This window comes from Staurois parvus, unplaced genomic scaffold, assembly GCF_062004578.1.
Source record: "Staurois parvus isolate SC_StPar_1 unplaced genomic scaffold, SC_StPar_1.0 ptg000020l, whole genome shotgun sequence".
Classification (NCBI taxonomy): domain Eukaryota; kingdom Metazoa; phylum Chordata; class Amphibia; order Anura; family Ranidae; genus Staurois; species Staurois parvus.
In genome coordinates this window covers 7,746,310-7,764,308 of record NW_028317816.1, presented here as the reverse complement: position 1 = coordinate 7,764,308, position 17,999 = coordinate 7,746,310, and the positions used below count along the sequence as shown (strand labels likewise).

The 17,999-nt window shown below is 40.6% G+C and overlaps 1 protein-coding gene across 3 annotated transcripts in view; it reads left to right on the top strand.

Moving 5' to 3' along the window:
* BBS9 (Bardet-Biedl syndrome 9) overlaps window positions 1-17,999 on the top strand; it is a 488,277-nt gene that overhangs the window by 263,940 nt on the left and 206,338 nt on the right. For all 3 annotated transcript variants that reach the window (XM_089687164.1, XM_089687172.1, XM_089687155.1), the window contains 3 exons: window positions 1,520-1,615; window positions 6,594-6,766; window positions 14,924-15,076. In XM_089687164.1, coding sequence (XP_089543290.1) covers window positions 1,520-1,615; window positions 6,594-6,766; window positions 14,924-15,076 — 422 coding nt within the window. The remainder of the gene's footprint in view (window positions 1-1,519; window positions 1,616-6,593; window positions 6,767-14,923; window positions 15,077-17,999) is intronic.

Sequence of the window (17,999 nt, the reverse complement as noted above, 5' to 3'; positions counted from 1 at the left end):
GCCTAGATACCCCTTAGGTTTACTTGCCAGCAGGGGGGGGAGGGTTTGGCTGGAAGTTGCTGGAGCTGACTGAGGAGGCCTGTCATCTGTGGATCTAGTCTGGTATCACAGGGAGAAAGTGTCTGGAATGCATTGGAAGGGGGCAGCCAATCATCTGAAGACGTTTGTGAGTACAGACAGTTGTGAGAGATCCAAGAGACTGTGTGCTGTTGCTAACCCCCTGGTGTTAGAGAGTCAGCTGTGTGTTTAAAGGGGATAAAATATTCAGTGTCCTGAAGAGCATAATCTATTTAATTCTTAATGAAAGTATTTCACTTGGACTGTCCAGAGGGGAAGATTAATCTCCTCAAGTTGCTGCTAAAACACTTAGTCCATTCCTTTACCTGTGCAAGGATTTGGCTCTTAATTCTACAGAGGAGAAGGTGCCCTCCTATTTGTACATAGTTTTGCAGTATCCCACTCAATTTCCTAATCCCATCCAAGTTGTCCAAAAATAAAAAAACACCAAAAAGAGAATACCTCTGGACTGTTCATTGAGCCCAAGGGTGACTGTGACCATGTGCCTGGGCATCCTTTATGTGGCTCCTATGGGGGCAGTGCTACACTAACCTGGAGCAAGTATATAAACATAGAGATACTGTAGGTAGTCCAAACCTTTTTCTGACACTCATTTACAGCATGCTTGTTCCGGGACTGTGACTGAAACATACTGAAGTTAGACATAGCCAGGCATCTAGTGTTTTCAGAAGAAGCCCTGCAATGACAGCTCCCATAATTCTCTCATGACAGAGTCAACCTAGTCAAAGATGAAACTGTAGCTCTCCTGTCTACCCCACACCTTTTTGTCTGCAATCTGGGAGCCCGTTTTGCTTCTCTATTTATAATGGTGCACAAGGTGCCAGTACCCTGTCAAGCCTGTCAAGTGAGAGGGTGACAGCTGCTGCTGAATGGTGCTGGACAGAGCACTAAGTAATATTTACATTTAGGGCAATATGTGCTCAGGGACAATTTCCTGGAATTAATTCAGTCTATGTTCCAAGCCTTTGTCCCTGGGCGCATATTGCCTTAAACATAAGTCCTTCTAGGTGCACAGGCTAACTACGTCTAACGCAGCAGCTGTCAGCACAGAGTTTGACAGGCTGTTGGCATTGAGACTGGACAGTGCACTTTGTACCTTCTACATGGACCGAAATGTAGAAGACTCATGCATCTGGGGAAACACCCAGTGTGCATGAGGCCTAAAGAGTCTCCCACAGCCCCTAATCAGATTCAAACCTGCATTGGAAGTTTCACAGCACGCCACCCTACACTGCATAGAAAGAGCTCTGCAAAACCAGACTGCATATTTCATAGAACAGAACCCAAGGAATGTACTGTATAGTGGGCTTTATATTGTGAAAGCACAATTGTTTGGTAAACAGCACTATCAATTCATTAATTGCTCTCATCTGTTCCTAGGAAATTGCTGTTTTTGTGTTAAGATTTTTGATCACACTGTTAACTTTGACTTTATTTTCAGATTTTATAGAGCGTACAGAAGAGGACCAGGTCAGTGTTTTAGGATTCCAGTTGCTTGCTGGGCAGAAGGTCGCACTACTTGCTTCTAAAACATCACGTGAGTGCAGTGATTTGGTTACTAAAGCAGAACTATAGTGAGAAACAGAGCCAGTCATTTAAAGCAGAATTAAACTTTGCTTATGCAATAATGTCCCTCCTATTTGTACAGTGCTCCTACTCCTTGACCTCTCTGCGGCCTTCGACACAGTCGACCACCCCCTCCTCCTCAAAAAACTACACTCCCTCGGCCTCAGAGATTCCGCTCTCTCCTGGCTCTCATCCTACCTGTCACAACACTATTTCAGCGTTACCTATAATGCTACCACCTCCCTCTCACTCCCCCTCTCTGTTGGGGTCCCTCAAGACTCTGTCCTCGGGCCCCTTCTCTTCTCCATCTACACCTCCTCCCTTGGCCAACTCATACACTCTCACGGCTTCAACTACCACCTCTATGCCGACGACACACAAATCTATCTCTCAACCCCCCACCTCACCCCCTCGGTCTCCGCCCGAATCACACACCTGCTGAGCGACATATCAGACTGGATGTTGCTCCACTTCCTTAAACTGAACCTCTCCAAAACAGAGTTTCTTGTCTTCCCCCCAGCCCGGACACCACCCTCCATTGACTTCTCTATCACATCCAACAACGCTACCATCAAACCCGCTCCGCAGGCCAGAGTACTTGATGTCATTCTGGACTCCAACCTATCCTTCCAGCCCCAAGTCCAATCTTTAACAAACTCGTGCAGACTCCACCTCCGCAACATCGCCAAAATATGCACGTTCCTAACTCCAGAAACCACTAAACAGCTCATCCACTCCCTCATCATATCACGACTTGACTACTGCAACTCCCTCCTCACTGGCCTGCCTCGCCGCTGGCTACCCCCGCTTCAGTTGATCCTGAATACGGCTGCCAGACTCATTCACCTTTCCAACCGCTCCGTCTCCGCCACCCCCCTCTACCAATCCCTCCAATGGCTTCCGATTGCGCAACAGATCAAATTCAAAATCCTAACGCTGACGTACAAAGCTGTCCACCATACTGCCCCGAACTACATCACTGACCTAATATCCAAGTACCACCCAGCACGCACACTCCGCTCCTCACAAGACCTCCTTCTCTCTAGTTCCCTGGTCTCCTCCTCCCACGCCCGCCTCCAGGACTTCTCCAGGGTGTCACCCATCCTCTGGAACTCCCTGCCCCAACCCATCAGATTATCACCTACTCTTCTCTCCTTTAGGCGCACCCTGAAAACCCATCTCTTCAGGGAAGCCTACCCCACCCCCTGCTAACTTGCCGACCTCCTCCACTCTTCCTACCACTCCATCCCCCACAGCTATCTCCTCCTGTGCCACCATCCCCTCCCTCCTAGATTGTAAGCTTGAAAGAGCAGGGCCCTCAATCCCCTCATGTTTTGCATTGTATTGGTATTGTTCTGTCACATGTTCTGTCCCCCTCTGTAATGTACAGCGCTGAGCGAACTATTGGTGCTTTATAAATACTGTATAATAATAATGTCCCAGTATATACAGCAAATTATTACATTACGGCAGATTTACCTGTCAAGTGATGCCCTCCAACGTTGTGCTGTCAGCGCAGTCTGCTATCACGGGCACATCCATCCTCTCCCAGTCTTCTTTTACTGCTCAGTCTGTGTAGCTGCTTGAATGGTCAGGTTGCAATTACATCATGTACACAACATCACAGCACAGATGGGTGCTGTAAATGTAGGTTGAGCTGCGTATGCGCGGTTCAATGTATATTATTGCTGACAGACAGGGAGAAGCATCTGTTCTATCATAAAACCCTGCCTGTTATTGGTTTTCAGTTTTTAGAGTCCAATTTCACTTTAAACATTCATCTTCCACAATGTTTTGTGGTATTTCTTCTAATTTATTATGGTCAGGGTTAAAAAACTACTTTTGTCAAGTAACTATGAAGTACTGCATAATTATTATTTTATGTGTGCATATCCAGCCAGGTGGTTGCATATGTACATACAGGAAGTATAATATATACACTGTAAATTATATATTATATACAGTATATTAAAATACCTTGCAAGACAAATACTCTATTTATGTATGTCCCATAAATCTAGGGGTAAGTGCCACAAAATTTGGTCTAAACTGCTGTTTTTGTTCGTAAGTTTTAGCCTAACTGGCCATATTATAATAGAACTAAAGCAATGCATCCAGGCTATATACACAATGACTAATAGAAGGATAAATGTATTCGATTTATACCAGTTTTTAATCATTAATAAACTGACTGATGCACAGACTGCATATTTTATTCAAGCAATCAAAATGACTAGGATGTGTAATGGTTTCTGTAAAGACAGCTGTTAAAGCTAGCACCTGCACTTTTTTTTTCTGTGATGGAACTGAAGCATAAGAATAACCGTGGGTTTGCATACAGTTATTGAACCTATTCAGTCTTGAAGCCAAGATTCTGCAGCACGCTCCATAATCTCTTTCTCCCTAAGAAACTTCCATATGATTGAACCAAATGCTTTTTACTACACAGGGACCTGACCTGAAATAAACAAGCATCTTGTTTTCTTGCTGTTGATTTCCGTGACAGCTTCATCCCTTGAAAAAGCTGCTGATGTTTGGATCATATTTATGTTCCTTATCATTTCCAGTGCCATTTCACATATACAGTATGTGGATTGGATGTGGTTTGACCACTTGCAATCGGCATGACATGTGAAAAAACATTGCTTCCTATGGTGCCTGTTCACCTATATCTGGTGCACTGGCAGTACGGATTCAGTGCAATTTGAAAAAAGAGTCATGTACGTTTGCTGAGCAGTGCCTTCATGTTTAGGTGTGGATTACAGGCTATTGACTTACATGGGAACCATTTCTAAACTGCATATGTGTGAACAGGATACAATCCTCAGCTAATCCTGTCCTGAACCTGATGTAAACCTGACATGAACTGCTGAACAACTACTGTATCAATTAACTGTGAAACCTGAGCTTCAAGCCGCACCGCACATGTGTGAATCAGCTCTCAGAGGTTCTTCCGCAGTTTGAGTAAGACACTTGTTAACCTTGCCATGTTTGCAAAAAATAGTGCTATATAAGCCACCATGCACACTTGAGCAATTTAATGCTTGTTTACCTAAACCTGACTACGTGCAACATGCAGAAACCCATTCTATTTAATAGTCCCTGTTCACACTTGTGCTATCCTTGTAGAAAAAGTGGTCTTCCTGCAGATGTCTGACATGCGCCCTGCTGAGTCAGAGCTATTGGATAAATAGTAAGTTAAAAATCTACTTCAAGGGTTGTCCAAGGCAACTGGAGGCCACAGAACATGAATTCAGATGGACCATTCCCCCAAAAAATATTTTCATCACTTTTAGCCCTACTCTTTGGTGTAATCTGTAAAAAAAAAAAAAAAAGCATTTAAAAGTAAAACGTTAAAGTAGAAATAAAGTCTAAAATTAACAAAGTGTACTTTTTTTTTTTTTAATTCTTCGGAATGGTCACATGAGCGCTCGGCTCTGCTGCTGTGTGTCAGTGAGAGGCTCAATGATGGGGCTAAATTCACTGAGCTGTGATGTCACCAGCTTCCAGTGTGCTATCCATTTTTAAAGTGGGAAGAGAGTTCCCACCCGCCATCTTTAGATCTGTAGTAGGCCTCCCATTAACATACAGCAGATGGAGCTGTGCAATCACACAATGAAAATGGGTACATAATGGTAGGGGAAGGAGGGGGTAGGTAGGGGACAAGGGTAAAGGCATAGGGAAGGGTCAAAGAAGTGGGTTAGTAAGGGAGAGGAAGGAGGGACTACAGTAAGAGTATATGCTTGTATGTTAGATTTGTTTGTCTGGATAAAAGTGTCCAAGAGCAGGAATACGACACTACCTAGTGATATTCATTTTAATGCTTGGCTCCAACAGACAAGAAAAACAAGTGCACTTATATTCCAGTCTGATTAGAGTCAAAAGAATTCAGCAGAAAAAGTTAATTCTAGGGAAGCACGTTATGAAATTTCTCTTCTAATGCTTGAAGGGTGGAAATCAGGTTTTCCTTTCACCATTAGATGAACCTAACTCCTCATATTTCATAAGCCGAACTGTATCCTCCTCAATTCTTGCAATCAGCCAGGTGCCAAGGCCTGGAGTGTCCTCTTGCTCCACAGTAGTTAACCATTCAAATAACAGGACACACACCGAAAACAGTCAACCGCAGCCAAGGTTTGTTGCAATGACAGCACACTGCTCACTTCAATCCAAAGCCATGTTCCCAGCATGTTACGTCCACAGCAGGGCTTAATCATGGGTATTTCCTTTCACCATATTTCATTAAAGTGATTGTAAAGGTATTTTTTAAAATAATAATAAACATGTCATACTTATCTTCTCTGTGCAATGGTTTTGCAGAGAGCATCACGAATCCTCCTCTTCTCAGCTCCCCTGCTGGCTGCTTCCTGTGGTGGCACACCTGCAGGCTTGATACTGAGCAAGGGCTGTGTTTATCTAATGACACACACAGGGTGTCTTGGCCCAGCTCCCCGCTCCGATATCAATGGATTTAATAGCAGCAGGAGCCAGTAACTCCCTCTGCTGCCTCTATATCCACTCTGGAAAGTGAGGTGTGCGTGTAATTTATCTAAGAGGGGGTAGAAGTTAGCTGCAAAAGTTTGTTGTGATCAACCTGATTCCCAGATACTCAAAGCTGGGGTTTGCCCACTGGAAGAAAAATTATCTTTACTACTTGTAATCTATCTTGGTTAAAGGTGATGGTTGGAGCTTTAGATTTAGAATAGTTTAAATTAAAATTTTGACGGTCACAATACTGTTTAAAGAACTGCTACTTTTCAGTGAGTGATGGTCATCAGCAAACCCTGTATGCCGAGGTTGGTCCTAATGGTGCAGTGGAATGGCTTAAGTGTTAGGACAAAAATTAATGGAGAAAGGAAAATCATCTAAGTTCTATACACTTTTTTAAAAAACATCTTTACAGTGCATTGACTATTAAGTTATATTTATCTTCTACTCCATTTTTTTAGAGAGATATAGGATTCAGAGTGAACAATTTGAGGATCTATGGCTTATTACAAAAGAACTTATCTTGCGTTTTGAGGAATATTTTCTGAAACAAGGAATTAAAGACTTCACATGCTCCTTTTCTGGACCAGTTCCATTGCAAGAATATTTTGAACTTATAGATCAACATTTTGAGGTATGTTATATCCATTTCGTGGTCATGCGGTAATACTGAAAACATGTTTTCCAGGGTAAATGAGATTCAGCTTACTGTATTTCTAGACAGCTGTGCTCTAATAGGATGTGACCAAGGTACATATGATGGAATGCAACACAGTGCTCTGTTTTTTTTGTCATTATCACAATATATTCTCACTGCTGTGTTAAGACTTTTGCATATTTAATAAAAAGTTAATTGATCAAGCTGGATTATTACAGATATATTGCTTTCATTACTGTTTTTTATTTATGCAGTATAATATTAAATGATTTTAATATAGAAAGAATATTTACTGGATGCTCCTAAGATCATTCTTAGAATGTGCACAGTAAAAAAAAAAACACCTATGAGCATTATAATGAATGATTTCTGACTTAATACTAGATATGAAGAAACCATAGTCTTCTATAATACTTTTAACCATTTGCATGCCTGACCATTTTTCCTTTTATAACTCCTTTGAATCACAGTGTTTTGATCATTTCAGAGATGTCTCTATTCTGTACCTTATATCTTTATAGTGTTTGTAGTCTACCTTTCACAAATTACACATATGGGTTAATTTGCTAAAGCTGGGGAGCATCTCTCCCCAAATTCTTTTCTATGTTGGATATGACTTTTAATTTAGAAGTGGTTTTATTTATCCTACAGAGCGAAGACTAGCAGAATCAAAAGCTAGATAGTACGAATTTTGAAGAAGCAAATTATGAGGGTTTAAGATTGCTGAAGTTTAAGAAAAAAAAAAAGGAAACATAAGAATATCCACAGCAGCAATTTGCTTCAGGCTAGAAATCAAGGCTTGAGTTGTTTTGTGTGATCAAATTAAAGCTAATTTATATTTTTTCTCTTAGATAAGTCATTATTCCATACTGCTTTTTTAAGATATTAAAGATTTTAAAGTTTTTTTTAAGTATCAAGAAATGCACAAGGAACAAAAGTGATTAGCTTTTTGAGGTACACCAATAAATAGTCTTGTCCAGTACAGGTGAAGTAACAGAATAAGCTTAGTGTCTGAGGTAACCATATTGGCTTTTAGGGAAAAAAATGAAGGTATAAAACTTATAGTTCATAATGCAAAGAACTGATTTTCCAGTGTTAAAGAGACTCTGGACATTACATCACTACAATTTTCTAGGGACCCAATAGTGTCATAATGGTCTGTGGATGGAAACACAGCATGCAACAAAAGAGTCACCTGGAAGTGTTGGAATGCAAAGATTCTTTGACCATTGTAGCTCTGTAAGAGAGTTAACATCACAGTACATGGCAGCGGGATTGCCATGTATTATAATATTGTACAATAGAAGCAAATTTTTCCCAATGATAAAACTTGTTCCAGTGAGAAAAATTCCCTTTTTTTCTGCAGGACAGAAAGTGAAGGATTCTTTCTCCAATTGGACACAAATGGAGAGAAAGGATACACTCTCTCCTTACTTTGTCCAAACTAAAACAAAGTTTTGGGTTTAATTATACAATACCTTTAAACGTACTGCTTTATCTGGATATCAAAGATAAGTAAATTGATCCACTGTATTCAAAATGCTATGCTGATTGGTCCAGGAGATATTTATGGATAGTACCAAAATAATAATGCGGGGACCTATGTGAAGATTGCAGGTAACATGTTACTTCTGCCCTCCATTAATACAGGGAACATTCAGTGGATCCTTGTGTTGCTAAAGACAAAGACTACAGAAGATTCTTTTGCATCTTCATTTAATTTTTTAAGCAAATTGGGGGGAATTAACAGAACGTCCAGTCCAACGATAGTGGCACAGGAAATTGGCACATATGCTTTCTACCACATTAACAAAGCAGATAGACCTGTTTTAGGTCTATCTGCGCCACCTCATCAGTTTCTGCTTCTAAGTGAAATAGAAACTGGCGGCGGTTCCATGCTTGATTAAGGGATCACAGCAATTTTCAGTATGAAATACTATAAAAAAATCCCCACCTGATTGCGCTTGTAGAAAAATGAATACAAATATCCTGTGTTGTTCGAAAGTAAATTATGAATTTCTAACCGTAAAGACTGCATTTGGACTCTAGATGGGCTAAGTATTATATAACGTTTTGAGATTGACACAATATTAATTTACCTGCAAGGGATTCACCGGTAAGGATATTGCTGCTACTAAGATTGCACCTGAATCAACCATTTATTGGATCATCAAGAAGATCAAGAAGGAGAGAGGTTCCGTTGTTGTGAATAAGGCTTCAGGGTGCCCAAGAACGTCCTGCAAGCGCCAGGACTGTCTCCTAAAGTTGATTAAGCTGCAGGATCGGGCGTCACCAGTGCAGAGCTTGCTCAGGAATGGCAGCAGGCAGGTGTGAGTGTATGCATAGTGAGACGAAGACTTTTGGAGGATGGCCTGGTGTCAAGCAGGGCAGCAAGGAAGCCACTTCTCTCCAGAAAAATCATCAGGGACAGACTGATATTCTGCAAAACACACAGGGATTGGACTGCTGAGGACTGAGGTAAAGTCATTTTCTCTGTTGAATCCTCTTTCTGAAGGTTTGGGGCATCTGGAAAAGACCTTGTTTGGAGAAGAAAAGGTGAGCGCTACCATCAGTCCTGTGTCATGCCAACTGTAAAGCATCCAGAGACCATTCATGTGTGGGGTAGCTTCTTAGCCAAGGGAGTGGGATCTATCACAATTTTGCTGAAATTTTGAAAAAAAAGAACACAGCCATGGATAAAAAAATGGTACAAATACATCCTCCGAGAGCAACTTCTCCCAACCATCCAAGAACAGTTTGGTGATGAACAGTGCCTTTTCCAGCATGATGGAGCACTTTGCCATAAGGCAAAAGTAATTACTAAGTGGCTTGGGGAACAAAACATTAAACTTTTTGGCCCATGGCCAGGTAACTCCCCAGACCTTAATCCCATTGAGAACTTGTGGTCAGTCCTCAAGAGGCAGGTGAACAAAAAAACTCACAAATTCTGACAAACTCCAAGCATTGATTATGCAAGGCTGCCATCAGGATGTGGCCCAGAAGTTGATTGACAGCATGTCAGGGGGAATTGCAGATGTCTTGAAAAAGAAGGGTCGGCACTGAAAATATTGACTCATTGCATAAACTTAATGTAATTGTCGATAAAAGCTTTTGACACTTATGAAATGCTTGTAATTATACTTCAGTATACCATAGTAACATCTGACAAAAAGATCTAAAAACACTGAAGCACCAGACTTTGTGAAAATTTATATTTGTGTCAATCTCAAATATATTGGCCAGAGCTGTAGTTTTGTCTATTAGGCAAATGCATTATTTTCCAGATAACAATTATTTAAATGAACAGCACAAGATATAGCCTCTTTTACATTTGTTATTTATGAGCCCATTTTGCATATAACAAATATACTGTACCTGCACTTTCATTGGGTAAATGTCTATGCAAATCTTTATGACTCAAACCCTTAAGCAGGCCATAGATGAGTTGAAACCGAACGAAAATACTTGGTCATTCATTTTTCACATCATTAGTGTGCCGGCTTTGACACACGGTTTTCGTATCACAATCAGAAGTGCCTGATCCAACATGCTGGATTTTGTTTAAAAAAAACAAACAAATGATGGCACAATTGTATTCAACATTTTTGTTTTTCGATTGACTGAACGTTCAGTTTTCAACTTGCCTATAGCCTGCCTTAGTGGGCAGAGGTCTGAGGACAGCTCTGAATTTTTGACAAAATCAATAGGTTTCTTTCACTTATCATGCAGATAAAATAAATTGCTTTCATTGGTATAGTTAATAAACCAAAAGGGAGCAAATGAGAGAGTTCATTGTAAGGGTTTACATACATTTTATGCAAAAAGAGGGCCAATAATAGAAAACCTTTGTGGTGAGGGGAATTGATGGCAGATGCTAATATCTTGAGCATGGTTAAAGGGACACTACCTAGGAAAATGAGTGGCCCGAGAGGGCAAAGGTGCACTGTGAAAAAAAGAGCATATACTTGCAACTTATAAAAATGTAAACTAGATTGTGATTGTCAGGGAGTGTCTACCAAGTTCATATGGAAGTGTGCAATGAAATAAAATATTTCAAAAGAGAAGTGAAAAAAACAAATTTACATACTCACCTAGACGGCTGCAGCATCGATTTGATTCTGCAGTTGTCCCCCCACCGGCTCTACGCCAAGAACTGAGTGATTAAAGACTGCTGATTGTTCCGTTTTGCAGGTCCGCTCTGAGCACAGAGTGACTGTCAGCCACCTCTCCTTGCTCTGCCCTTGGCTCAGTCTCTCAGCGGCAAGATGAGAGGCTAAAACAGCTGCTGGTCAGGCATCTGGTCAGATTCCATCATTATTGTCGGGATTCATGCAGAGCCTGGACTGGCTCTGTGATGTCAGCCGAAAGCAGACTTTAGCCCACTGTCAGCTGAATCTGGGTCACAGGAGTGCAGAATTGGGTGCACTCCTGTGACCTAGAGGAGAGGTATGGCCAAAAGAGCTGTTATACTAATATAGTCTTTGTTTTATCAAAATATTGAATTGCAATAAGAAAACCTCATTTGACCCTTTTACACCATGTACTGACTGACTAAATGTTTTATTGTTCCAGACTACCAGTAGCTTTTTGTGCTGGCAAATTCCTAATAAGATTTATTCTGAAACTGAGCTATGAGAATCAGTGACTAGTGGAAAAAAAATTCTAAACATATTGGAGTGATGCTTGCACTGTGTGTTTGGGGCTTGTGAAAATGGTTATCAGCTATCCACAAAACATAAATCTTTGTTTTATGCCTGACCCATGGAATGTCATGCACTTAAAAACATTTACTACTTTCTGGCACATATTTTCAGAGGAAGTCCAGTTTAAATTCTTCACTCATTAGAAATAGTTTTCTGGTCCTCAGTGGGAATTTAGTTCTGGGTGAACTGCCAAGTCAACTAAAATGCAACATAGAATTAAATGGCTTAGTAATGGGATTAACTGTACATTTATGATGACTGTTTTCAATTCCATTTTTTCTTTATCATTTTACTGATTTGCAATTAAAATTTTGCTTGATTAAAACTATTACAGTTATCTTTGTAGTTTGCTGTTGTGGTAACCAGGTTGACCAATTGTAAAATCTTTGAGTATTGTGAAGGAAGAAGAATCGGGTGTATTAAAATAACTTACCTGTCTTCCAGTGGTGACAACTTTAGGCCACCAATGGACATTAGAGAGCAGTTGGGTGACTAAGCACCATTAAACCACTTTAAGAAGAAACTGTCAGGAGAGTATTTCATAAACTTGGGCAAGGTTTGAGATTCTAATGACTATTATCCTGAATCACAGCCCTCAAGTTCGTCCCAGACTGTTGGATAGATCAGAGTCTCTTAACTTTTTTTCAGACTTGGCACCCTTTAAAATTATGGACAATCTTGAGGAACCCCATTCTAAAATATAAAAAAAATAAACTGTGTTATATATAGCGCAGCAACATCCACACATGTAGGACTCTCAAGAGGTGACCCCATTAATAATGGATTGGGGTAAGGGAGGGGCAATCAAGGATGCAGTACAGGCACCCAACGTCCTCCTTATCAATTTATGACATCATTGGTTGTTGGTATGCCAGTAGATGGAAGATTGTAAATAGGGATGCACCGATACCCTGTTTTGATCGGCGAGCACGAGTACCGATACTTTTGGTCAAGTGCTTACCAATATTGAGTACCGATACTTTGTGGTGCATTTTACGTCAATACAAAATGTATGGCCGCAAATGCACCCCAAAGAATAGCATGCAATTTGAACAGGAATGTGCAATTCCTGTCCAAATCGCATGTGGTTTCCCCACTGCTCCTGTGTGAACCCAGGCTTGTCATAGCCTGAGTTCAATGGAAACAGAAACAACACCACCTGCACTCTACGACCCAGAGCAAGGGTGGATGGATGGAAAAAGCGCTTGTGGAAATACGTCCACCAAGGCATACAAGCTTGTGCGGCTCTACACAAGGCTGGGGAGGCCCGACCAGTACTGTAAAGGAAACAAAAAGTGCTCTAATGAAGAGGTGACCCCCTATGAAATGCGTCAACCTTACTTTGAGAGTCTGACCTCGTGATGTGATTCACACTGGTTTTACACTTCAAAAGTTCCGTTGAGGACACTATACGCTTGTTATATTTCTCAGTTTGTGAGTATATTTCTCAGTTTAATAAAATCACAGTGTACTGAGGTAATGCGCTTTCTTTTTGTTTCACTTTATAGCCTGAGTTCACTCAGGAGCTATGATGGAAACCTCTCTGCATGGATCCCATGCTGTCACAGATGGAAAAGCTGTGGATTTTAAATCCCCACGGCTTTTGCTCCTCTCAGTGCAGGGATGACAGTACAGGCTAGACAGCTTTTGATTGGTCAGCACTGTCAAGGTCAAAATCTGTCTAGCCCATACTGTCACGCCTGCACTGAGAAGAGAGAAAGCCATGGGGATTTCAAATCCCCAGCTTTTCCTTCTGTGACAGCACAAGATTGTACAGGAAGGTTTCCTGCACCGCTCCTTTGTGAACTCAGGCTATGACATGTCTGGGTTCACACAGAAGCAGTGCTTTTCTTTGTGGTGCAATATGCGTCCATACATTTTGTATGGACACCAAACACAACAAAAAGTATCGTTTCAGGTATCAGGAGCATTTTCACATGTGCGAGTACTTGTGAAAATACTCTGTATGAGCACCGATACCAGTGTCAATATCAGTGCATCCCTAATTGTAATGCTTCTCAATAAAAACCTTTGGCTTTGTCCAGGAAGGCTTCATCCACCTGCTGGCTTGCATAAACTTTTTAGGCATTTTGCCAAGGCACCCCTGAAGACACCTGGAGGCACCCAGGGTGCCTGGGCACCATGGTTGAAAAAGGCTGGAATGGATACTTGAAAAAAGATATCTTCCAGGATATGAAAACAAACCACCTACTACATTTGAAAGCATCTGGGCTTAGTGATTTTCTATCTAAGCACTGTCCTGCCCAGGGCAGAAAGAATGTTTTGTGCTCCCCAATGCCCAAAATACTAGTGCTTTAGACATAGTAGAGGCAGAATCAGGAAGGGTGAATTAAGGCATTGAAGGGTGCCTGATATATTGAAGGGGAGTTATCTGGGTTTTTCTTTATTTCATCACAGGTTTATCTTAACCAGTATACAATTTGGTTATAAGTGAAGAGAAGTTTTAAAGCTTAAATTTAGCTAAAACTGATTTTAGATAAAAGCTGAAAAATTAGCACAAGGGACATAACATATAGATAATATGATGTTGATTCTTCTCCATTCTTCCCTATTCAGTGTCCTACCAACACCTGTCAACACCCCCTCCCCCACAGTAAATACCTAACTTTGTAAGCCTCACCATACATGTTTCAGTTGGACTATGCAATCATTGTACAATCAACTTAGATCCACCAAAACTATGTAATATGAGGACCTGCCTAAACCATCCAATCAATTTTTATCCAATCAGGCAGGTAATTGCACTACATACTTTTCGATAGTGCTAAAGATGATTGTACATCAGATTGTAAGCTGTGTGGTGAGTTTAAGAAGTCACAGTATTTATATTGACAGTTTTTTAGTTCATTTTGGCCCACTCCACCATGACTTTACTTGTTACACTGTCTTTTTGCTTCTCAGTCTTTATTTGGCTTATATGTTTTCTGTCTCATTCAAGCAAGGGGTGAGAGATTTCAGGGAAAGATGTTCAAAAATAATGTCATTCACATTATTTTTGTGGCGGGCACTTTGGTTTCCTTTGCCTTTAACCTTGTTATTTCCACATAAATGTCTGAGGGCCATGCCGGGCAGGCCATTCTGTCACTGGAGACACAATGCCAACAGCAGAATCATCATTGAGGCAACCATTTCCCTTTAAGAATTTGCTCTCTCACTGGCCTGTAGGGCTGCAGAATGCTTCTAGCTAGCAAAGAAACAACATTTGGCTGGGTCAACCTGTGAAGGAGTAACTCCATAGGGAAGTGTTCACTTAGTGATCTTGTCAGTGGCAACAAGTTTACTAGTCTGATGTGACTCTACAAGCAGACGCAGGTATGGTCTGAAGCTGAAAAAGCTCCAAAAAAGTTATATGTGGTCTAAGCAATGTCACAAAAATGTGATGATAGTATATTTTTGCTTATAATTCCAGCTGAGAATGAATACAGAGAAGTATGAAAAACTATTATCAGAACGTGCAGTTCAGTTCCGTGCTATCCAGAGACTCCTGTTAACCAGGTTCAAGGACAAGACACCTGCTCCTCTCCAAAATCTGGATACCTTGCTGGATGGGACCTACAGGCAGGTAAGTCTGTATCAGTTTTGCATAGCTATGCAATGTAATAACTAAAGAGATTTGCAAGCTTGCAGGTTAAATGCTTTTATTGCAGAGAAGACATTGCGCAAAGCACAGCCTGTAATGTTACTGTATATGTGCTTTGTGAATGGCTAAGCGGAAGAAGAGGAGTGGGGAAGCAACAACACTGGAACTGTTCTGATGTGGCTTTCACTGTATGTTCTGGCTGCAGCTAAGTTGAGCATAGTTATAGCTATGTCCAAAAGCATTTACATATTTAACCGTGGTTATAGAAAATATTAAAGGTTAAAAAAAAAACCTGTAAAAGCCATTGCGCCTGGATTTGGGCTTTACACATTGTAAGAGATGTTTGTGCATAGTATCTAGAGATAATGTTTGAAAACACTTTTATATAATTTTTATTCATTAAAGTATTACCTAAGGCTATTTTTTTTAAATTAAAATAACAAAGATGTTATACTAGACTGCTCTGTGCAGTGATATTGCACAGAACAGCCCTGATCCTCCTGTTCTCAGGTCCCCCTCTGGCGATCTTGGCTCCTCCTCTTTTTCTTGTGTCCCCATAGCAAGCCACTTGCTGTGGGGACACACAGTGTCTATGGATTCGCACTTCAAAGACACACACAGCGGGACTTAGTCCCGCCCCCACTTCCTTCTCACTGTGTTTGATTGACAGCAACAGGAGCCAATGTCTCAAATGCTGTGTGAAGAGGAAGAGAGGGGAGAAGAGATGTTCCATGCACCGCGCTGGATCTATTCTCCTTTCTCTTCCCCTTCACACAGAGAAGGGGGAGGATAGAGAAATAGATGTTTTTTACCTTGATGCAAGGAATGCATTAAGGTAAAAAAATGTTTTTAGCTTCAGTATCACTTTAAGGTAAACATTTCCTAGGTGAAACCTGTCAGCTGCTATTTCTAAAATCCTCATGAAATTGTTAGTTACCTGGCTGTTATGTTTTCCCTCTGGCTTTGGAACTTTCAAAATCACTAACATGGAGGCAAAATCAGAGAAAAGTCAGAAACCCTTAATTGCATTTGTTTTGGGTCAGTGACTCAAAGTATTTGTTTAGGAAGATCAGCATAACAGCAAAGCAACTAGTATGGCAACGTATGGCAAAAGGTGTCCTTTAAAAAAATATGTTTTTTATGCTCAGCAATTCATCTGTTTATTTTGTTTGGCATTATATAATGTATTCTGATCCCTGAATATCAAATCCAAATGTTCAGATGGCAAATGATACCAGCAGATGACTGGTTGAAAAGAGAGGGAGATTAGCTTTGGGCAGTTTGAACCTATACATTACAGTCCATGTCCCTTTACCACCAACTGCCCAGTACAGATAATTGTGATAATTTTCCCAAATGTAATCCTTGAAAAGCGTATAACTTTCCTGAGAATTACACCGTTAATATGGAAAAGTCTGCTTGGGGAGGTTAGAGTTTCTACTCCAAAGGATACTGAGGAAAGGGACCATTGATAAAAAATAAAATTCAGATTTTTAGACACAAAGGAAGATATGGATCCCATGTGATTTCCCTCCCTTCTGTGCAATGAATCACATCACTGTCACTCTTATGCTAACCACCTGTTTAATAAATGGAGAACGTACAAGATTTATACACACCTGCCAGCACTCTTGTCATCCTAAATCAAAATGAACAATCAAGCAATGAAAGAATTCCCCATGTGTATTGATTTATGCGATCCTCTGAAAACAATATCCAAAAAGAATAGGCTTTCATTATTCTGGGGCTGGGGTTCAGTACTGGGAACAGTGTGATCACAAAATCTCCTTTTATTACAAACCTGATATCTCTGTATACTGCTTCTTGTTCAGTTTAACTGTCCCTCCCCTAGTATCCCTTTCTCGGCCCTCTTTGAGCACATCAAAAGAATATTATTGTTAACGTACTTTTGGCAGTATATTTGAACAATCCTGTTTGATAAAACTGCATGCCAGTTATCTGTGTGACTGTTTTGTTATAATGTTGGTATGCTATTTTTATTTCCTTTGATGTGTATTTCCATGATTTGAGAACCCACAGGTAATTTGGTGTCTCTCTGCATTAACACATAGGTCCCCCTTAATATCTCAGACCCACAGAAAACAAATTCCAGGGTGCTACAGCATTCATTTCTTTTTAATTTACTCTACTTAAAGTGTTACTAAACCCAAAACAGTAAAATCAGTCTGTATATGCAGTAATACATGCTTGTTATACTTACTGTGGAACCTAAGGGATTAATCCTCCACATTATGTAAAAAGGCTGTTAGAGCCTGTCGACTCTGATCCTCCCCTTCTTCTACATTTCCCAATCCATTTGCAGATAGTACAGAGCCCTAGGAGGCACTCTGCAAATTGCTCAATTTAGTGTGTAGTACTAGAGTTTTTTTTTTTGTTAGGGTGCATGTGATCAGCACAGGGCCAATCAGCACTGTCCAGACAGAGGGTCAGGGGTCATGCAGACTTATAGGACAATCAAATGAAAACTCCTCCCTCAAGATTAACCAGTGTTCAGACAAACACTGATAGAAGTCACAAGACTGCTATATACTACTGATGAGAAAAGGTATTTAGCAGTTTATATTTACTATAATAATTGCATTTTCATGTTCTGTGTACTGTGGAAGACCAGATATAGTGAATGCAGGGTCCTGGGTTTAGTAACACTTTATTGGGCTAAAATCCATTTGGACAGGATTAAAAGTACATACTGACATTATACTCAATAAAGCCTGCCATATACGGTATGCATCTCAATCAGCAGGAACCGACCGAGATTCGAACCATGTATGGGCAAGCTGAATGTACCCAAGTTGATAGATCGATTAATATGGGTACAATCAGCTTGCTGGATTTTACATGCAAATATTGCTAGTGGCTGTAATAGCTGCTAGCAATAATCACT